Raw genomic sequence first — 22,446 nt, 5'->3', positions numbered from 1 at the left:
CAATAATTGGGATCACCTCTTATTAAAAAGTTTCTGCACATCAAAAGAAATCTCCAGTATAGTGAAAAGAAAACCCACAACCTGGGAAAAAAATCTTAGTGAACTGCCCCTCAGACAGAGGACTTCTGTCTAAAATATATAAAGAATTTTAAAAAATGAGACCACCAAAATTCAAAGACCCAATCCAAAAATGAGCATCTGAGATGAATAAACAATTTTGAGATGAAGAAATACAAATGACAAGTAAATACATGAGAAAATGTTCACCATCAATGGTCATTAGACAAATGCAAATTAAAACCACACTGAGATTTCATCTCACTCCTGAAAGAATGGCCAAGATCAAGAAAAGCACCAACAACAAATGTTGGAAACGCTGTTGGGACAAAGGAACTCTCCTACACTGTTACTGGGAGTGTAGACTGTACAACCATTGTGGAGTTCAGTCTGGAGATTTCTCAGAAAGCTAGGACTGGAAGCACCTTTTGACCCAGCTATTCTATTTCTAGGCATATTCACAGAACTGAAAGCATCATTCCACAGTGATATATGTGCACCCATTTTTATAGCAGCACAGTTTGTAATAGCCAGATCTTGGAAACAACATAAGTGTCCATCAACTGTGGAATGAATAAAAAAGTTATGGTGTTTTTACACAATGGAGTACTACTCAGCTATAAAGAATGATCACATTGACATATAAATGGACGCAGTCTGAGACCATACTCCTAACTGAAATAAATCAAACTCACATGTATAAATACCAAATATATTCCCTAGTATAAGAAATGATAATACATAGAAGTATGTGGCAATCATGATACCCAATCATATTGTTTGAATCCATATAATGTTTTCACTCATTAAGTGCAATGGTTTTACCCTGGGTTTTTTGATTTTAGTATCAGTGATAGTACAAATAGCTATTCTGAAGAAAATAACACATCATAAAATCTAGTGCTGATTTAATATCATCTTCTCTGGAACTCCCATCAAGTTGTTGTAAATGTTTCCACTGGTTTTAACATGTTGTATCTTAATATATTTTACTGTATGTGATAGTATAAATAAAATTGTTTACAGGCAAAGAGATAATATCGAAATCGTTGTTCATTTTCTGTTAACTGGCTCTAAATACCCTGTAATTCTTTCATTCTCTTGAATGGCTTCACACTGTCTTGATGTGATTGATTCCATAGTATACGAAGTTATACTCAAATAATTCAAGGAAAGAGGTGCTATGGTGACTATTATTATGTTAGATTACCTGGAGGTGAAACAGAATGAAGCTTTAATTGCTCAGTTCTGACCTGTGTTGTTCTATTACAATGTCTCTTTTATCTCGATCTCCACCCCTTTTAAAAAAATTATTCGATTTTTTCTTATTCTTTTTCAATTAAAGGAAAACTAAATTTAAAAATAGCAGGATATATTATACTAACTTTTTTTGTTTTCCTATTAACCTAATTTTAACCCCAGTATTGCTCTCCCCATCTTGTTCTCCCTGATTTTACTATATTCTGTTTTATTTGATAGTATCAAGTTTGAGGATATAGGCAACCATTTTGTAGGCACTAAGATTTACTATGATGCCCATTATGGTTTGACTATTATCTTCTTTTGAAATTCTGTAAGGTCTCCAGTTTAGATTTTATTTGTCTTGTTCTGTACTGTTTTGATCAATTCTATTATACCAGATTATATAGGGAACTCTTTTTAAAAATAGTAAGAGGCACAGTGGTAACCATTTTTGATCACCTGATATTCTATTTTTGCATCAAGTACTATGCCCATCCTTATGTTCTAACCAACTCTGTTTTGTTAACTCACTTGAGGTTTTATTCTTTTCAAAAAAAGTAATAAGAACTATGGAAGTAAAAAAAAACCCAAAAGTGTAATGGTTTTTGTGAAGAAGAGAGGAAAGGAAGGTGGTCTAAGGGATATAAGTGCCTGCCTGAGTGTGTAGGAAGGAAAACCATATTACTGAGCTTTTGTTGGATCATTGAACAGAACTGTCTGCAGTCTTGCTATAAGAATGTTCACTTTATATGCTTCAATTTTATAATTTGGACAACTGTTTCTAAGAAGACAATGTGTAACCTATTAACTAGTGATTTCTTACTGTATTTTTTCTTGAAATTCTGTATTATTTGTACCCTTTTACTGCTTTGTTTTTTTATGCTCTTTTTTTTCTCCTTAAATAAAAAAAATTAAACCCGGAATTTATATCTTTTATTTTTTTATTTTTTGGTACTGGGGATCAAACTGATGGCCTCACACTTGCCAGGCAGGGGCTTAAGCCACTGAGCTAAATCCCCAGCCCCCCAATATATATCTTTCACATCTTATCATCTTCAGAGTAGTTGCCTCTACTCTTGGACTTGATACCAGCAATCATACCAAATGTGAATAAAATCAGTCAAGGCCAAATAACATTCAAACAAACCAGCTTCAAATAACATCAGTCATAGTAAGACAATGTAAGTAATACAAGGTTTCAGTTTTAGTTAATAGGAAATTAAGGACAATTACCATCATGGTGTAACCTGCCATTTTTGGGTTATCTCTCTTTGCCCTCAAATCTAATATGAGTAGACAGACCAGAACAAAATATAATCAAACTAAACAGAGCAACAGAACTACTATAGCTTTTAAATCCTGATACACTTTTAACAATGTGCTCTGCCTTCTTTTTTTAGGCAATTCCTCACCTTTCTCCTTCTCAGGATACTATTATTCACTGTTCAGAGTGATATTAGTTTAGTCTCTTATGTTCAATTTCAGCATACATAAAAATAAAGATGTCTACTATGAAGAGAATGAGACACATTATGGTAATCATTATCAACTTCCCCAAAATTAGTCTTGAAGATCAAAAAAGCCTTTATCATCCTGTAATTATTTGATTAGTTCTATAATGTTCAGTATATATTCAATGCATGTGAAGATGGGAACAACTATTTTGAAGAAAACTAGAGACAGTAAGGTAGAAAATGAACATCTCAGTGGACTTGCTTTGAAACCTGTGTTTCCTTAACTTGTTTCCTTATGAACTGTTCTGTTTTGTCATATTTAATCTTACCATCTTTTAGATAAAAAACAAGTTTGTAGAACAGATAAGCATATTAATAAGTTTTTGTTGGATCACTGAGGTGAACTGTTTGCAGTGTCATTATTTGAATATCACTTTGTATGCTTTAATTTTGCAACTTGAACAATTACTTCTAAGATGATAATATGTAACTAATCAACTAGTGATTTCTTATTGTTTATTTTTCAGAACTTTTGTATTATTTCTACACTTTTTGGTTTCTTTCTTTAAATAAAAATAATTCACCAAAAATATAAAAATTAAGGTTTAAAGACAAAATATTAAGTACATAGACACTATCCATACTTGAATGTGAAAAGCCCATTTCAGTTTACCATGTTTAATTACAATATGCCATGTTGAAGCACAAAGACACTTTAAAAAATCTAAAGAGGTATAAGTGATTAACTGAAAACCATACAAAATATGTACTTGAGTAGAGCTCCACTTCAGATTTGTCATTTCTGGAAAATTTGTGAAGAAATATTGATATCAAACTTCTGTATTGATTATTTCTTCAGGTCTACTTGGAATTTTTAAAGTAAACTTAGATTTAAACTGTCTGAAGAGTGCTGCTTTTTCTATGTATTTAACAACAAACATGGATTGCCATATTTCTCACATTGTTAATGCACATAGGATAAAGTGAGCTCTTTCAGATATGTAAAAATGATCATGTGTGCTGAGAGTATTTTCATAACACATAGGATTTATCTCTTGTGTGAGCTTCTTCACATATTTCACTTACAATCTGGCTGCTGAAAGTGTCTCCACTTGCTTACGTAGCCAGTGGTTCTTCCCAGTGTGAATTCTTTCATGTGTTTTGCAATGACTGTATGTGGTAAAAGATTTGCCACATTGTTATATAATAGGTTTTCTCTACCAGAGTGGAGTCATTGATGTATTTTACAAAATCCACGTGTGGTGAAAGCTTTCCCACATTCTTCACATAAACAGGGTTTCTTAACATTGTAAATTTTTTCATGTATTGGACAATGAGCATTTCTGCTGAAACCTTTCCCACATTCCTCACATATATAAGTTTTCTGCCCAGTGTGAAATTTTTCATGCATTACACAATATGTACTTGTGCTCAAAAAATTCTCATGATGCTTATATACACTGGTTCTACCTTGAGTGTGAACTTTCATGTTGCTTACAATGTCCATGTTGGGTAAAAGCTTTCCCACATTGCTTACATACATAGGGTTTCTCTCCAGTGTGAATTCTTTCATGTATTTTACAATTTGCCCGTGTGCTAAAAGCTTTCCCACATTGCTTACATACATAGGGTTTCTCTCCAGTGTGAATTCTTTCATGTATTTTACAGTTTGCCTGTGTGTTAAAAGCTTTCCCACATTCCTTACATACATAGGGTTTCTCTCCAGTGTGAATTCTTTCATGTATTTTACAGTTTGCCCATGTGTTAAAAGCTTTCCCACATTGCTTACATACATATGGTTTCACTCCAGTGTGAATTCTTTCATGTATTTTACAATTTGCCCATGTGTTAAAAGCTTTCCCACACTGCTCACATAAATATAGTTTCTCTCCAGTGTGAATTCTTTCATGTTGCTTACAATTTCCATGTCGGTTAAAACCTTTCCCACATTCCTTACATACATAGGGTTTTTCTCCAGTGTGAATTCTTTCATGATTCTTAAAAATTCCCCATGTGTTAAAACCTTTCCCACATTGCTTACATACATACGGTTTCTCTCCAGTGTGAATTCTTTCATGTATTTTACAACTTGCCCGTGTGCTAAAAGCTTTCCCACATTCCTTACATACATAGGGTTTCTCTCCAGTGTGAATTCTTTCATGTATTTTACAATTTGCCCATGTGTTAAAAGCTTTCCCACATTGCTTACATACATATGGTTTCACTCCAGTGTGAATTCTTTCATGTATTTTACAATTTGCCCATGTGTTAAAAGCTTTCCCACACTGCTCACATAAATATAGTTTCTCTCCAGTGTGAATTCTTTCATGTTGCTTACAATTTCCATGTCGGTTAAAACCTTTCCCACATTCCTTACATACATAGGGTTTTTCTCCAGTGTGAATTCTTTCATGATTCTTAAAAATTCCCCATGTGTTAAAACCTTTCCCACATTGCTTACATACATACGGTTTCTCTCCAGTGTGAATTCTTTCATGTATTTTGCAATTTTCCCGTGTGTTAAAAGCTTTCCCACATTTCTTACATACATATGGTTTCAATCCAGTGTGAGGTATTTCATGTTGCTTACAATGTCGAGATTTTGTGAACCCTTTTCCACTTTGCTGATATACATAGGATTTCTCCCCACTGCCATATTTTTCATGGATCTGAACATGGTGGTGTGTTTCTGCTTCTTTCACATTCACATTACCTTCTGCAGTACGAAGGAATACTTCTTTACACTGATTCCAAGATGCATGTCCATAGGATTTCCCTACCTTGTCATTTCTGTAAAAAAAAAAAATCACATATCGGATTGATAATCATATTACTAAGTTTTTATTGGAGATTTGAACAAAATTGTTTGTAGTCTCACTGTTTGAATCCCCACATCATATGTTTCACTTTTGTGTTTCATTAACTATTTCTTTTTTTTTTTTTTTTTTTTTTGCTTTTTCATTTTTATCGGTACCGGGGATCGAACTCACGACCGCCTGCTTGCAAGGCAGGTGCTTATGCTGCTGAGCTAAATCCCCAGCCCTGCATTAACTATTTCTATGAGCAGCATATGTAATCACTGTCTTTAGATTTCTTACTGTTTATTTTCACTTTGAAAGTGGTATCATTTCTACTTATTTCGTTTTTTTTAGTCTTTCCTTACATTAAATAAAAAAAAGAAACATTCACAGTGAAATGGGTCTCAGTTTAATGACTGCATTAATGTCAAGTTCTGTTTTTAATGCCTGCTAAGAAACTCTGAACATGAAGTAACAGAATGGCCTTGTAAGACATGTTGAAAACAACTATTCCCAAAAGACTGGTACACATTTGGAAATCTTAAAATTTGGTACCTTTTGAAATGCAGAATCTTTATCTTCACTTTGGGCATTGATACATATGTGTATCACATACAGATCATTATGATATGTTTCACATTCACAATCTCCCTTCTGTCCTTAACCTGTAGTTTCCTTTTCCATATGGTCAGTCTTATTTTTCTCTATTAACTCTTTCATTTCATTCCACAATTTATATTTTGGTTTCTCATCTAAGAGAAACCCTGTGAACTTTTAGGTTTCATAGCTGAGCTATTTCACCGAATTGATGGGAGAAAGAACCACCTATTTCTTATGGCAAATGACATTATATTCTTTATTTTTTGACATTATATAACACATTTTTTTTTGTTTCCATGCTGGGAATGAACAACAGCTATTAGCATAAAATCTATAGCTTTTTAAATATGTTTTAAGAGATTTTTGCTGATCATTAAGCTGTGACGTCTGAACTTGAATTTGCAATTCTGCAAAATCTGACTCCTAGTGTGCTGGATTTACAAGAATGCACAATCACAAAGAGTCTATTAACATTTTCCTTCTCCACAAATCCAGTGATAGATAGCTAAGCTTCATCAAGACCTGATATATTATAACTCGATCTGCTTTGTATATGAGTAAGCTTGTATCAGTATTTTATGTGCATTTTGGATTTTTAAAAATATATCCAGGACAAGTATGAGGGGATCAATTTCTAGAGACAACTGCACACTGATATTCAGAATGAGTGCACTAACATTCTACCAGCCTTCTAAGAATTTTAGTCAGAATGGCTGATTCTTTAGAGCATGGCTTGGAAACACAAGAACTCCATTTTATTTCAAATTCTATTGCAATCTTAGCAATTTTTAGATGATGAATGTGTTGTATTCACATGTATATATGGGTAGAAAAACTGAAAAGAGAACATCATAACTCAAAGTGTATGCCTTTCATACACATCTATATGCAATGTCATACATTTTCTTGATTTAATCCACCCATTATACATACCCTAGCTTTAACGTCTTCAGAGAATATTACTGACAATAAATTGAATGGTGCCTCATTTCTTTGGCGGTATTTTTCTGCTGACTCACTAATTACTCAGGAACATTCCTTCTCCTTATGAGTGCGAATTACCTTAAGTATCTCCAGTAAATTTTGCATTCTTTTTCAGCTTCCTGGATATCCCCAAGTTCTCCTAAATTGTAGACATAGAAATACCAGCGCTCATTAGAATAATACATACAAATTAATAGATTTTGTTTAGAGTTATGATATAATGTGTCCAGGTCTGAGCTATTTTTAAAAATATATTCACATTGTTTTTAATGAAACAGTGACATACAACATTCTGACAGCATGAGTGACAAAAGTATTTTGTCATTACCTATTGCAGCCATGTTCCTAAAGGTTTCGCCCATCACATCTCTGTAGAGGTTCTTTTGGGATGGACTCAGCAAAGTCCACTCCTCTTTGCTGAAGTTCACGACCACATCCTCAAAGGTCACCACCTCCTAAAGGATCATACATATATTTCTCACATGAAGGTTGAGACACCAGGTTTGGGATATCTTAAATTCTCTCCTACAAATCTGAATCAAAAGCAAAGTGTGGTGGTATATATCTATAATGCCAGCACTCAAATGGCTGAGGCAGGATGGTTTCAGTGAGTTCAGGGCAATTCTAGCCTCCATAGGGTGTTCAAATCTAGCTGATATACATATAGAAAGCTTGTCTCAATAAAACAAAACAAAACTAAACAAATACAACCAAACTAAACAGCTGAATGAAGACTGATTTCTTCAAATTTAAATCCATGTCTTGGTCATTAATTTTGTATATATACACATTTTTGAAGACAGCAAATTTGATGATAGATTGCAACTCACTGCTAATGTAACAGTGAAATAGGAACACTGATTCTTGTGCTGAGTCACTGCAATATTCCCTGTGTGCTGTCTCTAATGCAGAGCTCACAGTGAGAAGCCTGCAGGACCACCATCCACAAAGCACAGAGGCAGATAAATATCCCCTCAATCAACTGGGAAGCCAAGCAAGCACCTCCCTTCCCTGGTAAGTGGTGGTGGTATGGCAGACTGTGGCCCATCCAGGGGGAAACCAGCAGCAGCTCCTAAGATCCATGCCATGCTGGAATTTAGGACACTTGCAAGGCAAGCAAGCACCACTTCTCCCTGGTAAGTGGTGGAGGTCTGGCAGAATGCTGCCCTTCCAGGGGGAGAACCAGCAGCACTTCCTGAGATCCATGCCATGTGGGAACCTAGGATGCTGTGAAACAAAACAACTGGCCTGTCTCCCTACTAAGCAGTAGTGAACCTACTGATGCACGGCCTAGAATCAAACATCCCACTTCCCTACCCCTCTTCTCCTGTCAACCCCCATTAGCAAATGGGAACCAGAAATCTGAGTGTCTCCTGAGAAGCAGACCATAACAAATAAAGGGGACTTCCTTCTACTATATCTTTGAAGGTGAATATTTTTATTTCTGTTTTGCTCTTTTCTGATTAATGGTATTGCTCTATTCAATATTCTGTTTTGATAAGTACTATAATGTTCTGTATTTCATCTCATTTTGATATACATGTTTGAAAGAACAACTATTGGGGCTGGGGATTTAGCTCAGCGGGATAAGCACCTGCCTTGCAAGCAGACAGCTGGGGGCTCGATCCTCGGTACTGATAAAAAGGAAAAAGACAAAAAAAAAAAAGAACAACTATTATAAATATAATAAAATATACTGTGATACCTATTACTGTTATCGCAGTGACCAGTTGTGAAGTTGTGTACCAATTTCACTGTATGATCTTAGTTGGCCTTATTCTACCTTGTTCTGTTGTATTTTACCACTTTCAAAATTTAAAAAAAGAAAAAAAAATACTCATCAATCACTTTGATAGGCTGCAGATAATGTCTCTTCAAATCTCATTTAGGCCAGTGAGTACTTTGTTCTTAATATACTTCAGCAAAATTTTGAAACATGAATTTGGTTTCATAGAACAAAACATAAATAACATCCAATATGATACACAAATAATAACTGAAATGTTAGTGGAAATGCTGTTTTTAAAAAATAATTATATAAAATGGAACCAGGCCCAAGCTGTAATTTATAGCTCACTGTCACCAAGCGTTCACTTTCAATTCAGATATAAGGAATATATCTTGCAAGGCTGGTGAAGGAGTTCTTCCTTGAATTTGGGGCTACCCTAAGTTACAGAGCTGTCTAACATAGAGAAACCGTGACTGTGACACCCCACAGACAAAGTGAAACTTGAAAAGAGACTGCATAAGATACCTTTGATTTGGTTTTAAAAATTATAGCCATACAATATGGAAAAATTCCAACAATATTCAACACTTTCTGAGAAACAATGTGGATATCTTCCATACAACAAAGAAAACAGTTTCAGAGTTGGGTATTTAGCTCAGTGGCATGAACACCTGCCTGGAAAGCATAGGTCCTGAGTTTGATCCTTGGTACAAAAAAAAAATCCACATTTTACCTTCATGACACTGCGGCATAATTAGAGATAATCAAAATTAGATCTCAAGTATGGAACAGAAAATTCATGGGTTGACCAGGATGTGAAATACTGGTTTTTGCCAGAGCTGGTTTTGATCACCTCAAGGAAGCAATCAGAACCCAACTTTAACTTCACACTTACTCTAAGAACTACCTGAATTTCAGTGAAGACCCTCTCGGTTGTATGTCCTGCTATTGGCTTCCTGCATTTTGTCAGTCACTTGCACATCCTTTCCACACTCCTCTGATCCATCCTCAGCATGAAACCCATCATGCCTAACTATTGATATCACTGCAAAATTTCTGTCTAGAGCTTCTCCTTTACACCACTTAGTAAATTCCATTGCAGAGCATTTCCATATTTAAACTGTCTATGAAAAACCAAGCCACTAAATCAGCTCTTAATTCAGAGATGACACACCTATTCCTTTCCATTCAGAAGGATATTGCGTGTATATGTCCATGCAAATGCGTAAATTTCAAAATTTTTCGATGAGAATTTAACAGGTAGCCCTTTCTGGAACTTGTCCTTCACAAATTTTTACCCCGTCCTTGATAACACTTTCATATTTGCTTCATTTTTCTCAGACTTCAAAACTCTATGGCTGTTCTCACAAACCTAGTCTGTGAGCAGGGGTGCCACCTAAATAATTAAGTATGTTCAGAAACTATTTTGCACTGTTCTGTATAATACACAGGAGTTTACCAGGTGTTTGGGAAGCCTTCCTCTACCGAGGCACATTACTACACATCTCTGAATTCTCAGGACATTTGCCACCACAAGTCATGAAGATGGAAATGCATTACAGGCATTAATGAACTTTGGACATTCCAGATCATCTACTCTGATCAAAGAGAGCAGAGACGTAGCTCATTACTGCTCTACAAGCTACAAAAAGCATCATAGTCAGGGTCTTCCCAAGCTCCTTCCAATGCCTAAGATTGTAGAGTTACCAGGCCAGCAGTGAATTTCAAAGGTGATACTTGAGTCTGCTGCTGTCATAGTGGAGCCAGGGTTCTGGGGACCCCAAATCACACTTGCCAACAGCAAGACACAAAAGGGACAGTGAATGACCCATGGCCAATGCTTGAGGATCTCAGGAGCTGAAGCTAACTAAATACCTGAGGCTCCAGACCCCGGAACGACTCCTAAACACTTGTAACTGGTTTCGCCCCTTCCACCGTATTTCTGGGCTCCCATCCACAACGTCACCATTCCATGGCTCCAGGATCTCTCAGGTTCTTTGCTAATTAGGCCACAGGACATCAAAAGTACTAAATGAGATCCAGCAAGCATTTTGCTACCATTATTATACTCAGAACAGATAAATCATGCTGAGACACCAGAAGAGACAGAAGTTACAGCCAGCAATGGCCCGTCTGATTGGACAGTTCATATAGCCTGCCCCTTCATCACTGATTGACTCCTGCTCTACTGCCCTCCTTCTGAGTCAAGAATCAACAGGGAAAGAAACCCCTCCCTGCAAGAGAGGATCACAAATGATAGACTGTAGTGCAGAAGCTTCTGGAGCTGCCATTCTTCTACAGTGGTGAACTCAGCTCTACAGAGGAGTGTTTGTACTGAAGAGCTTTACCTCAGGCTTTTAATTTTCAAATCCATTTCATTACAAGGAAAAAAGAACACATCAACTAAAACTAAACTTCAAAACATGTTAATCAGGGGGCAACACTGTATATACATTGCACATGGTCATCCCCAGATCATTCACATAGAGCACACGACATCTGTAATCAATTTTCCAAACAGTACTGTTACATGGACATGAGTTATTTGAATAGTATTGACAAGAGACAGGGCTAGGTCCCCCAAGGAGCCCATACCGGAGACCAGATAGCTTGCAACTATGGGGAAGACTGACACCTCATGCTATGGGCCAAGGCTGAAGACAAATAATAAGCAAATTCATCCATATCCTAAGGATTGATATTGATATCCTAAGGAAGTCAGGAGTCACCATTTAAAGAAATGTATCCTTTTAAAGACTGACATTCTACGTAGTTCCTGTCATCCTGATGAACTCAGTACTCACCCTCCCAAACCCCTAAGTGAAGTCACAGCTGCCTAAGAATGCCTGCTTTCTATGTGACTCCCTTCCCTCTTTGTTCCCAAATTAATCAACCTTACCTGAACTTATAATTTTATTGGCTGCCTTAGCTCTGTCCCATCTTATGCCCATCTGCATTGTGAGTTCCTAATTTTCCCCTCCTTAAACTAATTTCACCACATGATTTTACTCTATAATGATCCCTAGAAAGGACAGTGTTTGGCAACCTGCTCAGGACCCCTTCCCTGTCTCAGGCAGCTTTCTTTCTCTCAATAAGTATATTCTTCTGTTAATTTCTGTTGTTCCTAAAATTCAGTCTTTGACTTTACAGAACAAAAACCTCATATCAGACATAGCAGACCAGGAGATTGATTTTGCTATAGCAATATTAGAATAAACTTTTCTCTTTCTAGAAGTCATAGAAATCAGTTGTAGTTTATATTACACAACGTTGAACTCACCTTGCCAGGGATACTTGCATTGAAGGACTTTATCCCTGCCTTTAAGTGCTGCTTCTTTTCTGAAAGTGAACTGATCTGTAATTTTGGTTATGGTATCAACAATGCATTAAGGAATTGACTCAAAATATTTCTTATGAATGGTTTACAAAGAGCCATGGAGGAAGACAGATAGCAAATATTATTTGTTTTGATTTCTTCATTCAAACCAAAGGATGTACTTGAAAGAGTTTTGCCCTAGAAAAATTACAGGACCTCCTAGTGGTAATTCAAGGTGGAAACAGGTGAACTCAGGGATGCTTACTCATATGGCCACTTCCTCTTTTCTCCTTGATAACAACACCCTCTTTCTTTCCCAGGAGCCTAAAGAAAATTCCCTTCAGCTCCTTGCATGACATCAATGTCCCCTCCAAGCACCACATCCAGTCAAAAGTCACATATACCCCATAACCCCATAGTCAGTCAGAAAAAAATAAAAGCCAAGCCCTTAGTGGCCGTGGGCTTGTCTCCACATTCTTTAAATAAAAGGCCACTTTTACATTATTATATTCAGCTTCTTTATTGTGCTAAGCTACCTCCTCAGTAATATCAGTAATCTAACACACTTTAAACCATATTCACCACATGATTTTAATCTATAAAGTCCCTATAAAAGACACAGTCCTTTGCTATCTGCTCAGAATCCCTCCTGTTTCTCCCAGACAGAAGATTTCTGATAGGATTTTTGGTGTAGTAAAGAAGAGAATATAAAGATAAAATGGCCTTTATTCTAAGAATATGGAGAGAACCCCTAGACCACTAGGGGTCTTGCTTTTTCTTCTGGAAATGTGTGGGTGGCATACATATAGTTTTTGAGTTGGGTGGTGGTTAAAGTTGGCATTGCTGATATACAAGTAGCTGATTGAGATTCTTTTCTGGCCACAGGTAAGTTGAATAGGGAAAAGGAAAGTGACTTCAAGGTAAAAGTCCCCTGGTTCCACCTCCCACTCCCAAAATACCCTATTTAGAGCAAAATACATTCACTTTCTCTCTCTCAATAAATATATTCTGCTCTTCAACTCTGTTGTTCCTAAAATTCATTCTTACACTTTAGAGAACACAAACTCATACCACACATAGAAGGTCAGGAATTTCATTCCACTTTATCATGGTATGGCTGCCTGTATTTCTAATTAACTCAGCTGCCTGTAACTTTAAGAATTGTTTATCAATTTGACTTGGAGTAATTGTAGCAAATAAATGTTCTTAATGGATATAGAGAAGTATATCATTAAATTGAAAAAATGTTTATCACAGTTTTTCTAGCTAGCATCAGCCAACATTTTCAACTTTCAAATATGTGGGAAAACAAAAACTAAAAACAACTCAGAAAATAGCAATCCTATAGGGGACAGTACATCATTCACTGTAATTGCCATGTTATCTGCAGGTATTTCATAAACCAAAAAAGAAACATTGAGCCTCTTAATTAAAAAGCATAAGTTTCAATAAATGTGCTCATAGCACTGCATCACTGACAACTGTGAATTTTTTTTGCATGAGGGATTGAACTCATCACCTTGTGCTCTCCAGGCAGCTCCTTGTATCACTGAGCTCAATCCCCAGCCCCAACTACTTTAGATACTAAATATGACTATTAACAATGTTTAATTTGCCACTGACATATTTAGTTATAAATTTTGTAAACCTACATTTTCACGAATGAAATTATTTTCTTTCCTTGCAGTTTAAATTACTTTTTTTTTTTTAGGTACCAAGGATCAAAGTTACAACCTAGCACTTTCCAGGCAGGCATTTCTGCCTGCTGAGCTAAATCCCAGGCCTGTATTAATGAATATTTTTAAATGTATAAACATCAGTTCATTTATTCAAATACTATTGTGATTTTAGCACAGGATGTCAATGTAGAGAGAAATTGATATACAATCATAGAAGAACTGGAACCTTCAAGAGTCAATGCAAAAAACTAAATACAACAATCACTGCTACAGGCCCAGCTGAAGAAAGCCAGAACTGAAGATGAAGATGCAGTGACCAGTTCTACATGCTCCTGCAGAGAAAAACAACAGCTTGAAATGTACTACAGTTACCACCACCTCCTCCAGGAAGTCCTGATAGGCATCAATTACCATATTCAATGAGCAGAACAACTGGACTATTGTTCCCACAAAATGTCTTTGCTCTTTCCACATAACTTTTCTGGCTGACTTGTTCCCCTGATGAATAATATTAGTTAAGCAGCTATAAGCTTATAGGTTGATTGTAGTCTGAGACACACACTGTACCCACATTGTGACTTTCCTGTATAAATGACCCCTGACAATAGGTCTTTGGCCAAAACACTGAAGACCACTCCTGAAAATCCAGGGCTATTCTTCTCTCTTTTTTTCTAAGAAAATTTTTGATCTTCTTTTGGTTTGTAACTTCTTCATTTCTCAAGGTTGTGAGCCATTAAATTTGGTGCATTTGCCATCAAACAGGGCAGGATTATATTTCTCTTATTTCAATCTAAATATGAAATGTCTGTTAAAGGCCATGTTCCAAAGCCTGGATTTCAAGCTGCTTGTTTGCCTTGATCTTAACATTTTCATGAGCTTTTATAAGTCCTCCATTTAGTGAGCTGCAAATATATTGGAGGAAGGAGGTCACTGTTGTGCTGTAGCACTATAGGTGTCATTCCTAAATCTGTGTTTGTCACTGCCTCCTGCATGCCACTACATGGCCTTCCTTCTTCTGCATCATCATTCAGTAATTCCCATTTTGCATAAGTCAACTTTCACTCAGCTCTATTACTGATTTTTTTTAAACAGTCTTTCTATCACCTTGGTTGTTTATTATTTTCATTTTAGTTTTTTGCTTTAAAGACATAGTCTCACTTTGGAGTTCTGGCCAGCCTTGCCCTCACTATGTAGGTTAGGCTGTCTTTGAATACCTGGCCATTCTCCTGTTTCAGCCTCTTCATTGCTGGGGAAAAGAGGTGGGCATTATAGCACATGGCATTTGTCTTTTTCTCCTCTCCTTTAAACTACTATTCTTTCATTTCAGTGGCACTGTCATTTAATCCTGGTGTTTGCTTGTGTCAGTAAAGGTTTCTGAAGCTTGAGTTGAGTTTGTGAACAACAATACAAGAATCCAAGCAACCCAATTGAGAAATGTGGAATTTCATTAGATGGTCAGGACTACTTGTACACAGAACCCCCACACCCATTTCAAGATCTAAACAAGAGGCTTTGAACTGGAAAGTTACAGATGTTTTACAAGATAGAATCACAAAAAGATCCTGTTGGAAATCATTTAGCTAGAATCTTATAATAATTTTTGGATGACAACTGTATTCTGCTTCTTCTGTTGAGCAGGTCAGTTTTTTTCTTTGGGTATAGCTCAGTTTGCTTTTCTCCTGGGACTTCTACCCTGAGTGATTTTCCATTTTTCAGGGTGAAATACAGGGCACTAGTTAAACGCAAAGCTCAAGATGCCATCTATTATGACAAGCTACAACACAGCTAAGTTACAAGCCTCAATATTTTCTAGGGTAAAAACACACATATCTATAACCCCAGCACTCAAGAGCCTGACACAGGAGTGCTGCTTTGAGGTTAGGGCAATTCTGCACTCCATAAGGGGTTCAAATCTAGCTGACATACATAGAGAAAACCTGTCTCAATAAAATAAAACTAAACTAAACAAATAAAACCAAACAAAACAGCTGAATGGAGACTGATTTCTTCAAATCTTAATTCCATGTTTTGGGTATTAATTTTTTTATATACACATTTTTTGAGACAGCAAATTTGATACTATATTGTAACTCACAGCTAATGTAACAGCCAAATAGGAGCACTGATTCTTATGTTGAGTCACTGCAAGAGTCCCTGTGCACTGTCTCTAATGCAGAGCTTATAGTGAGAACCTATAGGCCCAGCATCCATAAAGCACAGAGGCAGACAAATATCTCATCAATCACTCTGATGTACTACCAATGATATGTCTTCAAATCTCAGTTAGGCCAATAAGTCCTTTGTTCTTAATATACTTAAGCAGCATTTTGATATTTGAATTTGGTTTTATAGAACAAAACATAAATAACATCAAATATGGTACATAAATAATAACTCAAATGTTCACAGAAAACTGCTATATATAAAAAAACATATAAACAATGAAACCAAGTGCAAGCTTCAAATTATAGCTCAGTGTCAACAAGTGATCACTTTCCACTCAGAGAGAAGAAATATAACTTGGGAGGCTGATGCAGGAGAACTTCCTTGAGTTTGGGGCTAGCCTAAGTTACAGAGCTGTCTGAAATAGAGAAACCCTGACTGAGACACCCCACAGACTATGTGAAACTTGAAAAGTGACTGCATAAGACACCTTTGGTTTGCTTTAAAATTTTAGCCATACAATATAGAAAAATTCCACAATGTTCAACATTTTCTGAGGAACAAGGTTGATATCATCCATAATATACAGAAAACACTTTCAGAGCTGGGTATTTAGCTAGCAGCATGAAAACCTAACTTGCAAGCTTGAGATCATGAGTTCCATCCTTGGTACAAAAAAAAATTGAAATTTCATCTTCATGATACTGGGTCATAATTTGAGATAATCAAAACTAGATCTCAAGTGAAGAACACAGAATTCATGGGTTGACAGGGATGTGGAATACTGATTGTTAGCAGAGCTGGTGTTATTTGTCTCAAGGAAGATATCATAATTCAACTTTAACTGCATGCATACCCTAAGAACTACTTTCAGTGAAGACCCTCTCTGTTGTATGTCCTGCTATTTGCACACTGTGTCCTGCTGTTCACTTCCACATCATTTCCATGCTCGTCTGATCCATCCTAAGCAGAAAACCCTTCATGCCTAAACTATTGATATGCCTGCACAATTTCAATTTAGGGCATCTCCTTTACAGGAATTAGTAAAGTCCATTACAGAGCATTTCCATATTTAAACAATGTATATGATCAACCAAGCTATTAAATTAGCTCTTAATTTAGAGATAACACCCATATTCCTTTCCATTCAGAAGGATATCATGTATTTATATGTTCATGCAAATGACTACATTTAGGCATTTTTCAGTGAGAATTTAACAGGCAGCCCTTTCTGAAATTTGTCCTTAGCAAGCACACTTTACCCTGCCCTTGACGACACTTTTATATCTGCTTTGTTTTCTCAAAATTCAAACCTCTATGGCTGTTCTCACAAACATCGTCTATGAGCACATGTGTCACATGAAGTATGTTCAGAAATTCTTTGCACTGTTATTTATAATACACAGGAGTTCACCAGATGTTTGGAAAGCCTTCCTCCACTGAAGCACATCACTACACATCTCTGAATACTCTTGATTTTGCCAACACCTGTCAAGAGGTTGGAAATGCGAGAACATACCATAAATTTAGGCAATCCCTATAAATACAAAACAGTACAGGTTTAAGGAGTGCCACTGTGGATACGAGGCCCTGCATTACATACATTTATAAACTTTAGAACATCAAGATTGCTGATCCCTGGAATGAGAGCGGAGACCAAGCTCAGTACTGCTGCTCCAGCTACAAAATTCATCAGAGTCAGGGGCTTCCCAAGCTGCTTTCTCTGCTCCTTATGATGGAGGTGCCAGGACAGTAGAAAATTTCAAAGGTGATACTCCAGTCTGGTGCTGTCATAGTTAATTCAGGGTTCTGGGGACACAGAATCATCCTTGTTCCCAGTAGGAGAAAAAGGGAAAGTGGACAACCCAAGGCCAATGCTAGAAGAGCTCAGGAGCTGAAGCTAACTAAATACCTGAGTCTACACACATCAGAACTGCTTCTAAACACTTGTAACTGGTTTCTCCCAATTCCACCCTATTTCTGGGCTCCCATCCAAAGCCTCACCATTCCGTGGCTAGAGGGTCTCCCAGATTCTTTGCTAATCAGGCCACAGGACTTCAAAACCAGTAAATGAGATCCAGCAAGCATTCTGCTCCCAGTTTTGTAGTCCAAACAGGTAAACAATGTCTACACACCGGAAGAGACCCAAGAGACTTCCTGCCACAGCTCGCCTGATAGGACATTTCATATAGCCCGCCTCTTCATCACTGATTGACTGCTGCTCACCTGTCTTCTTTCTGAGTCAAAAATAAACAGGGAAAGGAACTATTTCCTGCAAGAGAGGATCCCAAATGATAGACAGTAGTCAGAGACTTCTAAAGCTGGTTGTCTTCAACAGTGTTGATCTCAACTACACAGAGGAATATGTGTACCAAAGTGCCTTACCTCAGGCTTTTCATTTCCAAATCCAATACATTTCAAGGATAAAAAGAAAAAATAAATTAAAACTAAGTTTCAAAACATATGAATTGTGGGGCAACACTGGTATATACGTTGCACACTGTCATCCCGGATCATTCACTCAGAGCACAAGACATCTGTATTCAATTTTCCTAAAAGTACTGTTATGTGGAGCTGAGTTAGTTAATTATGATTAGCAATGAGACAGGGCTGGGTCCTCTGAGGAGCCCATCCAGAAACCCAGATACCTTGCAACTATGGAGAAGATGGACAACTCCTGCTAATGGCTAAGCCTCAAGGCAGAAGATCAACAAATTCATCCATATCCTAAGGACTGATATTCTAAATAGTTCCCTTGCACTCTGAGTAAGTCAGGAGTCACCATTCAAAGAAATGTATCCTTATAAAAACTGACATTTTAAATAGTTCCTATCATCCTAATGACCTCAGTAGTCACCCTCCAAAACCCCTAAGGGAAGATTCACTGCTGCCTAACAATGCCTCGTTTCTATGTGACTCCCTTCGCCTTTTGTTCCCAATTTAATCAACTTTACCTGAACTATTTATCTTATTGGCTACCATAGCTCTGTCCCATCTTATGCCCATCTGCATTGTGAGTTCCCAGTTTTCCCACCCTTTAAACCACCTCACCACATGATTTTACTTTATAAAAGTCCTTGGAAAATACAGTCTTTGCCCACCCAGTCAGGACACATTTGCTCTCTCTCACACAGCTTTCTTTCTTCCAATAATTATATTATCTTGACTTCTGTTTTTTCTAAAATTCATTTTTTGACTTCAGAGAACACAAACTCATACCAGACAGAGTAGACCTGGAGTTTCATTACCCTATAGCAATAACAGTGTAAATTTTTCTCTTTCTTGAAGTCAGAGAAATCAGTAAATGATTGTATTCTTAAATGTTGATCTCACCTACATTTACATTGAAAGGCTTTATCCCTGCCTTTTAGTTCTGCTTCTGTTTTCTGAAAGTGAACCGATCTGTAGTTTTGTTTATGCTATCTACAGTGCATTAAGGAAATGACTGGAAATTTTCCTTATGAATTGTTTACCACTAACCATGAGAGAAGACACATAGCAAAAATTCTTTATTTTCATTTCTTAATTTAAACTGAAGGATGTACTTTAAAGAGTTTTGCCCTAGAATAAATTACAGGACATCATGGTGGTAGTTCATCAGTGTGAAAGGTCAAATCAGGGGTGCTTACCCATATGGCTACTTTCTCATTTTTTCCCTGAATACAACTTCCTCATTCCTTTCCCAGGGGCCAAAAGAAAATTCCAATCAGCTCCTTACATGATGTCAATGTCAGTGCCAGCACCACCAAATTTCAGATATACCGTTTAATCCCATAATCCGTCAGAAAAAAGGCAAACCCTTGGTGGCTTTAGGCTCCTCTCCACATTCTTTAAATAGAAAGGACACTGCTACTTTTTCTTATAGTCTGTGAAACGGTTTTGGCCCAGACAAGACTCTGTTGCCAAGCAAGCCTCAACGGAAAGCAGGAAGCCCCTATCTCTCCCACCCCAAGGAATTTACCTGTGATGCCATCTTCCCGCCATTGGAAATTTACCTATGGTGCCAAACCTATGACCAATGGGCTACCTGTGCATCACTAATGCCCTCCTTAGGTTCCACCCCAAACGGAGGCTACTTACACCCCCCATCCCACGTATCAGCCAGAGAGATCACTGGACTCCAGCAGTGGGTGGGGGCCAGACATCTCTCTCCATGTTCTCAGAATAAAAGCCTCTTTTTGTTTTATACTTCTCATCTTTTGGAAATATTTTTCATCTTTTGTAAATAATCCTATCATTGTGCTTCTCTACTGGGCCACAAAATCCTAACTACTGATTCTTGTCTATGTATGAAGCTAATTTACCTCGTCAGCAATTCACATGCTCAATGCCATGAGTATCCAATGGAAATTAATGCAGTGGGCTTTTGCTTCACTCTATCAGTGTCAATGCAGTGAATTTAATCCCAAGATAAAAATAAATCTTCATACAAGTTTCAAAACAGAATTATTCATCAAAATATATATAGCCAAGGTCCTAGAGGCCTACAGACAGCTTTCAATAATATAATAGGAGCCTTCTAGAAACTGAAAAAATACACAGTTTATATAATTAAAAATTGTTCAATTAGCCAATAATGTAGAAATTTTTCTGAACAATTATAGGTGAACCTTCTCTTTTGTAAGATATAAACTAGTGCCATGGCAAAGTCTATGTCTTGCTAAATAATACAATCAAAGCAATTATTTTACACTTATAATGACTGTTGTATACAATTTTAGATATTGCCAGGACTATAATCACTGTGAATTGTATTAATCACTTGAAACTGCAGGAAAAGGACAAATTTCAGACATTATAAAAGTATAGTCATGTTAATTTGGCTCATGTTAATGGTATAGGGGAATGAAACTCCTTACCTACTATATATCCGGTATGAGTTTGTGTTCTCTAAAACTGAAGAATGAATTTTAGGAATGATGAAGTTGAAGAGTGGAATATATTTATTGGGAGAAGGAAAGCTTCTGTCTGAGAGACAGGAAAGGTCTGAGTGGGTTGCTAAAGACTCTGTCTTTTTGAGAAACTTGTATAGAGTTAAATCATGGGGTTAGATGGGTCCAGGGGAGGGGAAAAATGGGAATCTGAAAGTTAACCATAATGCGGGGTAGAAATGTGGTCAACCAATAAGGTTAATTGCTCAGGTAAAATTGATTAAATTGGGAGCAAATGGGAGGGCAAGTCATAGTAAGTGGGCAGGTTTAAGAGCAGAGACTCTTCTTGTAGAGGGTTGGGATGGTGACTCTTGTTTCCTCAGGGTGATCAGAGAAGTATTTGGACTGTTGCTCCTTAGCACTTGGTTGTATTTAATTTACCTTTTCTTTTGAGATTTGGCCCACAGCAGGAGGTGATTATCTCTTCCAATCCTGCAAGTAATCTGAACTTATTTTCTGGCTCCTTTGAGGGGCAAGCCTTGTTACAGGCAGCTGAGTTAATTAGAAATATATAGCAAGGGAGACAGGATCAGGTCCTAGATGTAGCCAGCTCAGAAGCCCACATACCTTGCAGCTATGTGAAGACAGATACCTCCTGTTATGGGACAGGCCTCAAGAGAAAATACCAAGCAAATGCATCCATGTTCTAAGAATTGATTTTCTAAATATTTCCCTGCTGAAGTCAGGAGTTATCCTCTCAATCCCATAGAGGAGAGTTACTGCTCTGTAAAATGCCTGATTTCTATGACCTCACATCCCCATTTGTCTGCAGTGTACATGATTTTGCCTGAATTATTAATTATATTGGCTAAACATAGCTCTGTCCAAAGTTATGCCCATCTGCCTTGTGAGTTCCCAATTTCCCCCACCTTAAACCCATCTCACCCCATGATTTTATTCTATAAAGTCCTTAGAAGATACAACCCACTTATGACCCTTCCTGCTCTCTCAGACAGAAGCTTTCTGATAGGGTTTTCACTGTGGTAAAGGAGAGAATGTAAAGTAAAAATGGCCTTTATTCTAAGAAGGTGGATCACATGACCACTAGATGTCTGCCTTTTTTTGCTGGATACATGGTGAGGGGGCTTATATCTACTTTTTGACTGTGGTGGTGCTTAAAGGTGTCATTGCTGATGTGCCAGTAGCTGATTGGGACTCTTTTCCTTCCACAGGTAAGTTGCCTAAGGGAGAGGTAAGTGACCTCAGGTAAATGGCCCCTGGCCTGCTTTCCAATGTGGTAATATCCTATCTAGAGCAAAAACCTTTCACTTTTTTCTCTCAGTAGTATATTCTGCTCTTTACCTGCTTTGTTCCTAAAATTCATTCTTCTATTTTATAGAACACAACCACCTACCAGACATAGTAGGTCAGGAGTTTCATTCCATTATATAACTATCAGACTGCCTATATTTGTGACTAACACAGCTGCCTGTAACATTAAGAATTACTTATGTATTTCACTTAGCATAATTGTAGCAAATAAAATGTACTTC

The 22,446-nt window shown here is 37.1% G+C and overlaps 1 protein-coding gene across 1 annotated transcript; it reads right to left on the bottom strand.

Annotated features, from left to right (window-relative positions):
- Nucleotides 1-3,727: 3,727 nt before the first annotated feature.
- On the bottom strand, nucleotides 3,728-18,159 carry LOC134474355 (zinc finger protein 709-like). Its single transcript, XM_063242071.1, has 4 exons — nucleotides 18,027-18,159; nucleotides 7,464-7,590; nucleotides 7,214-7,274; nucleotides 3,728-5,543 (listed from the first exon to the last, which is right to left on the bottom strand). The coding sequence occupies exons 1-4, from the start codon at nucleotides 18,108-18,110 to the stop codon at nucleotides 4,220-4,222; spliced, it is 1,596 nt and encodes a 531-aa protein (XP_063098141.1). The 5' UTR covers nucleotides 18,111-18,159; the 3' UTR covers nucleotides 3,728-4,219.
- Between the last annotated feature and the right edge of the window lie 4,287 nt (nucleotides 18,160-22,446).

The sequence above is a fragment of the Cavia porcellus genome, unplaced genomic scaffold (genome assembly GCF_034190915.1).
Source record: "Cavia porcellus strain 051 isolate PalLab524CR breed Dunkin Hartley unplaced genomic scaffold, mCavPor4.1 scaffold_32, whole genome shotgun sequence".
NCBI lineage: Eukaryota > Metazoa > Chordata > Mammalia > Rodentia > Caviidae > Cavia > Cavia porcellus.
This window is presented reverse-complemented; position numbering and strand designations above follow the sequence as displayed.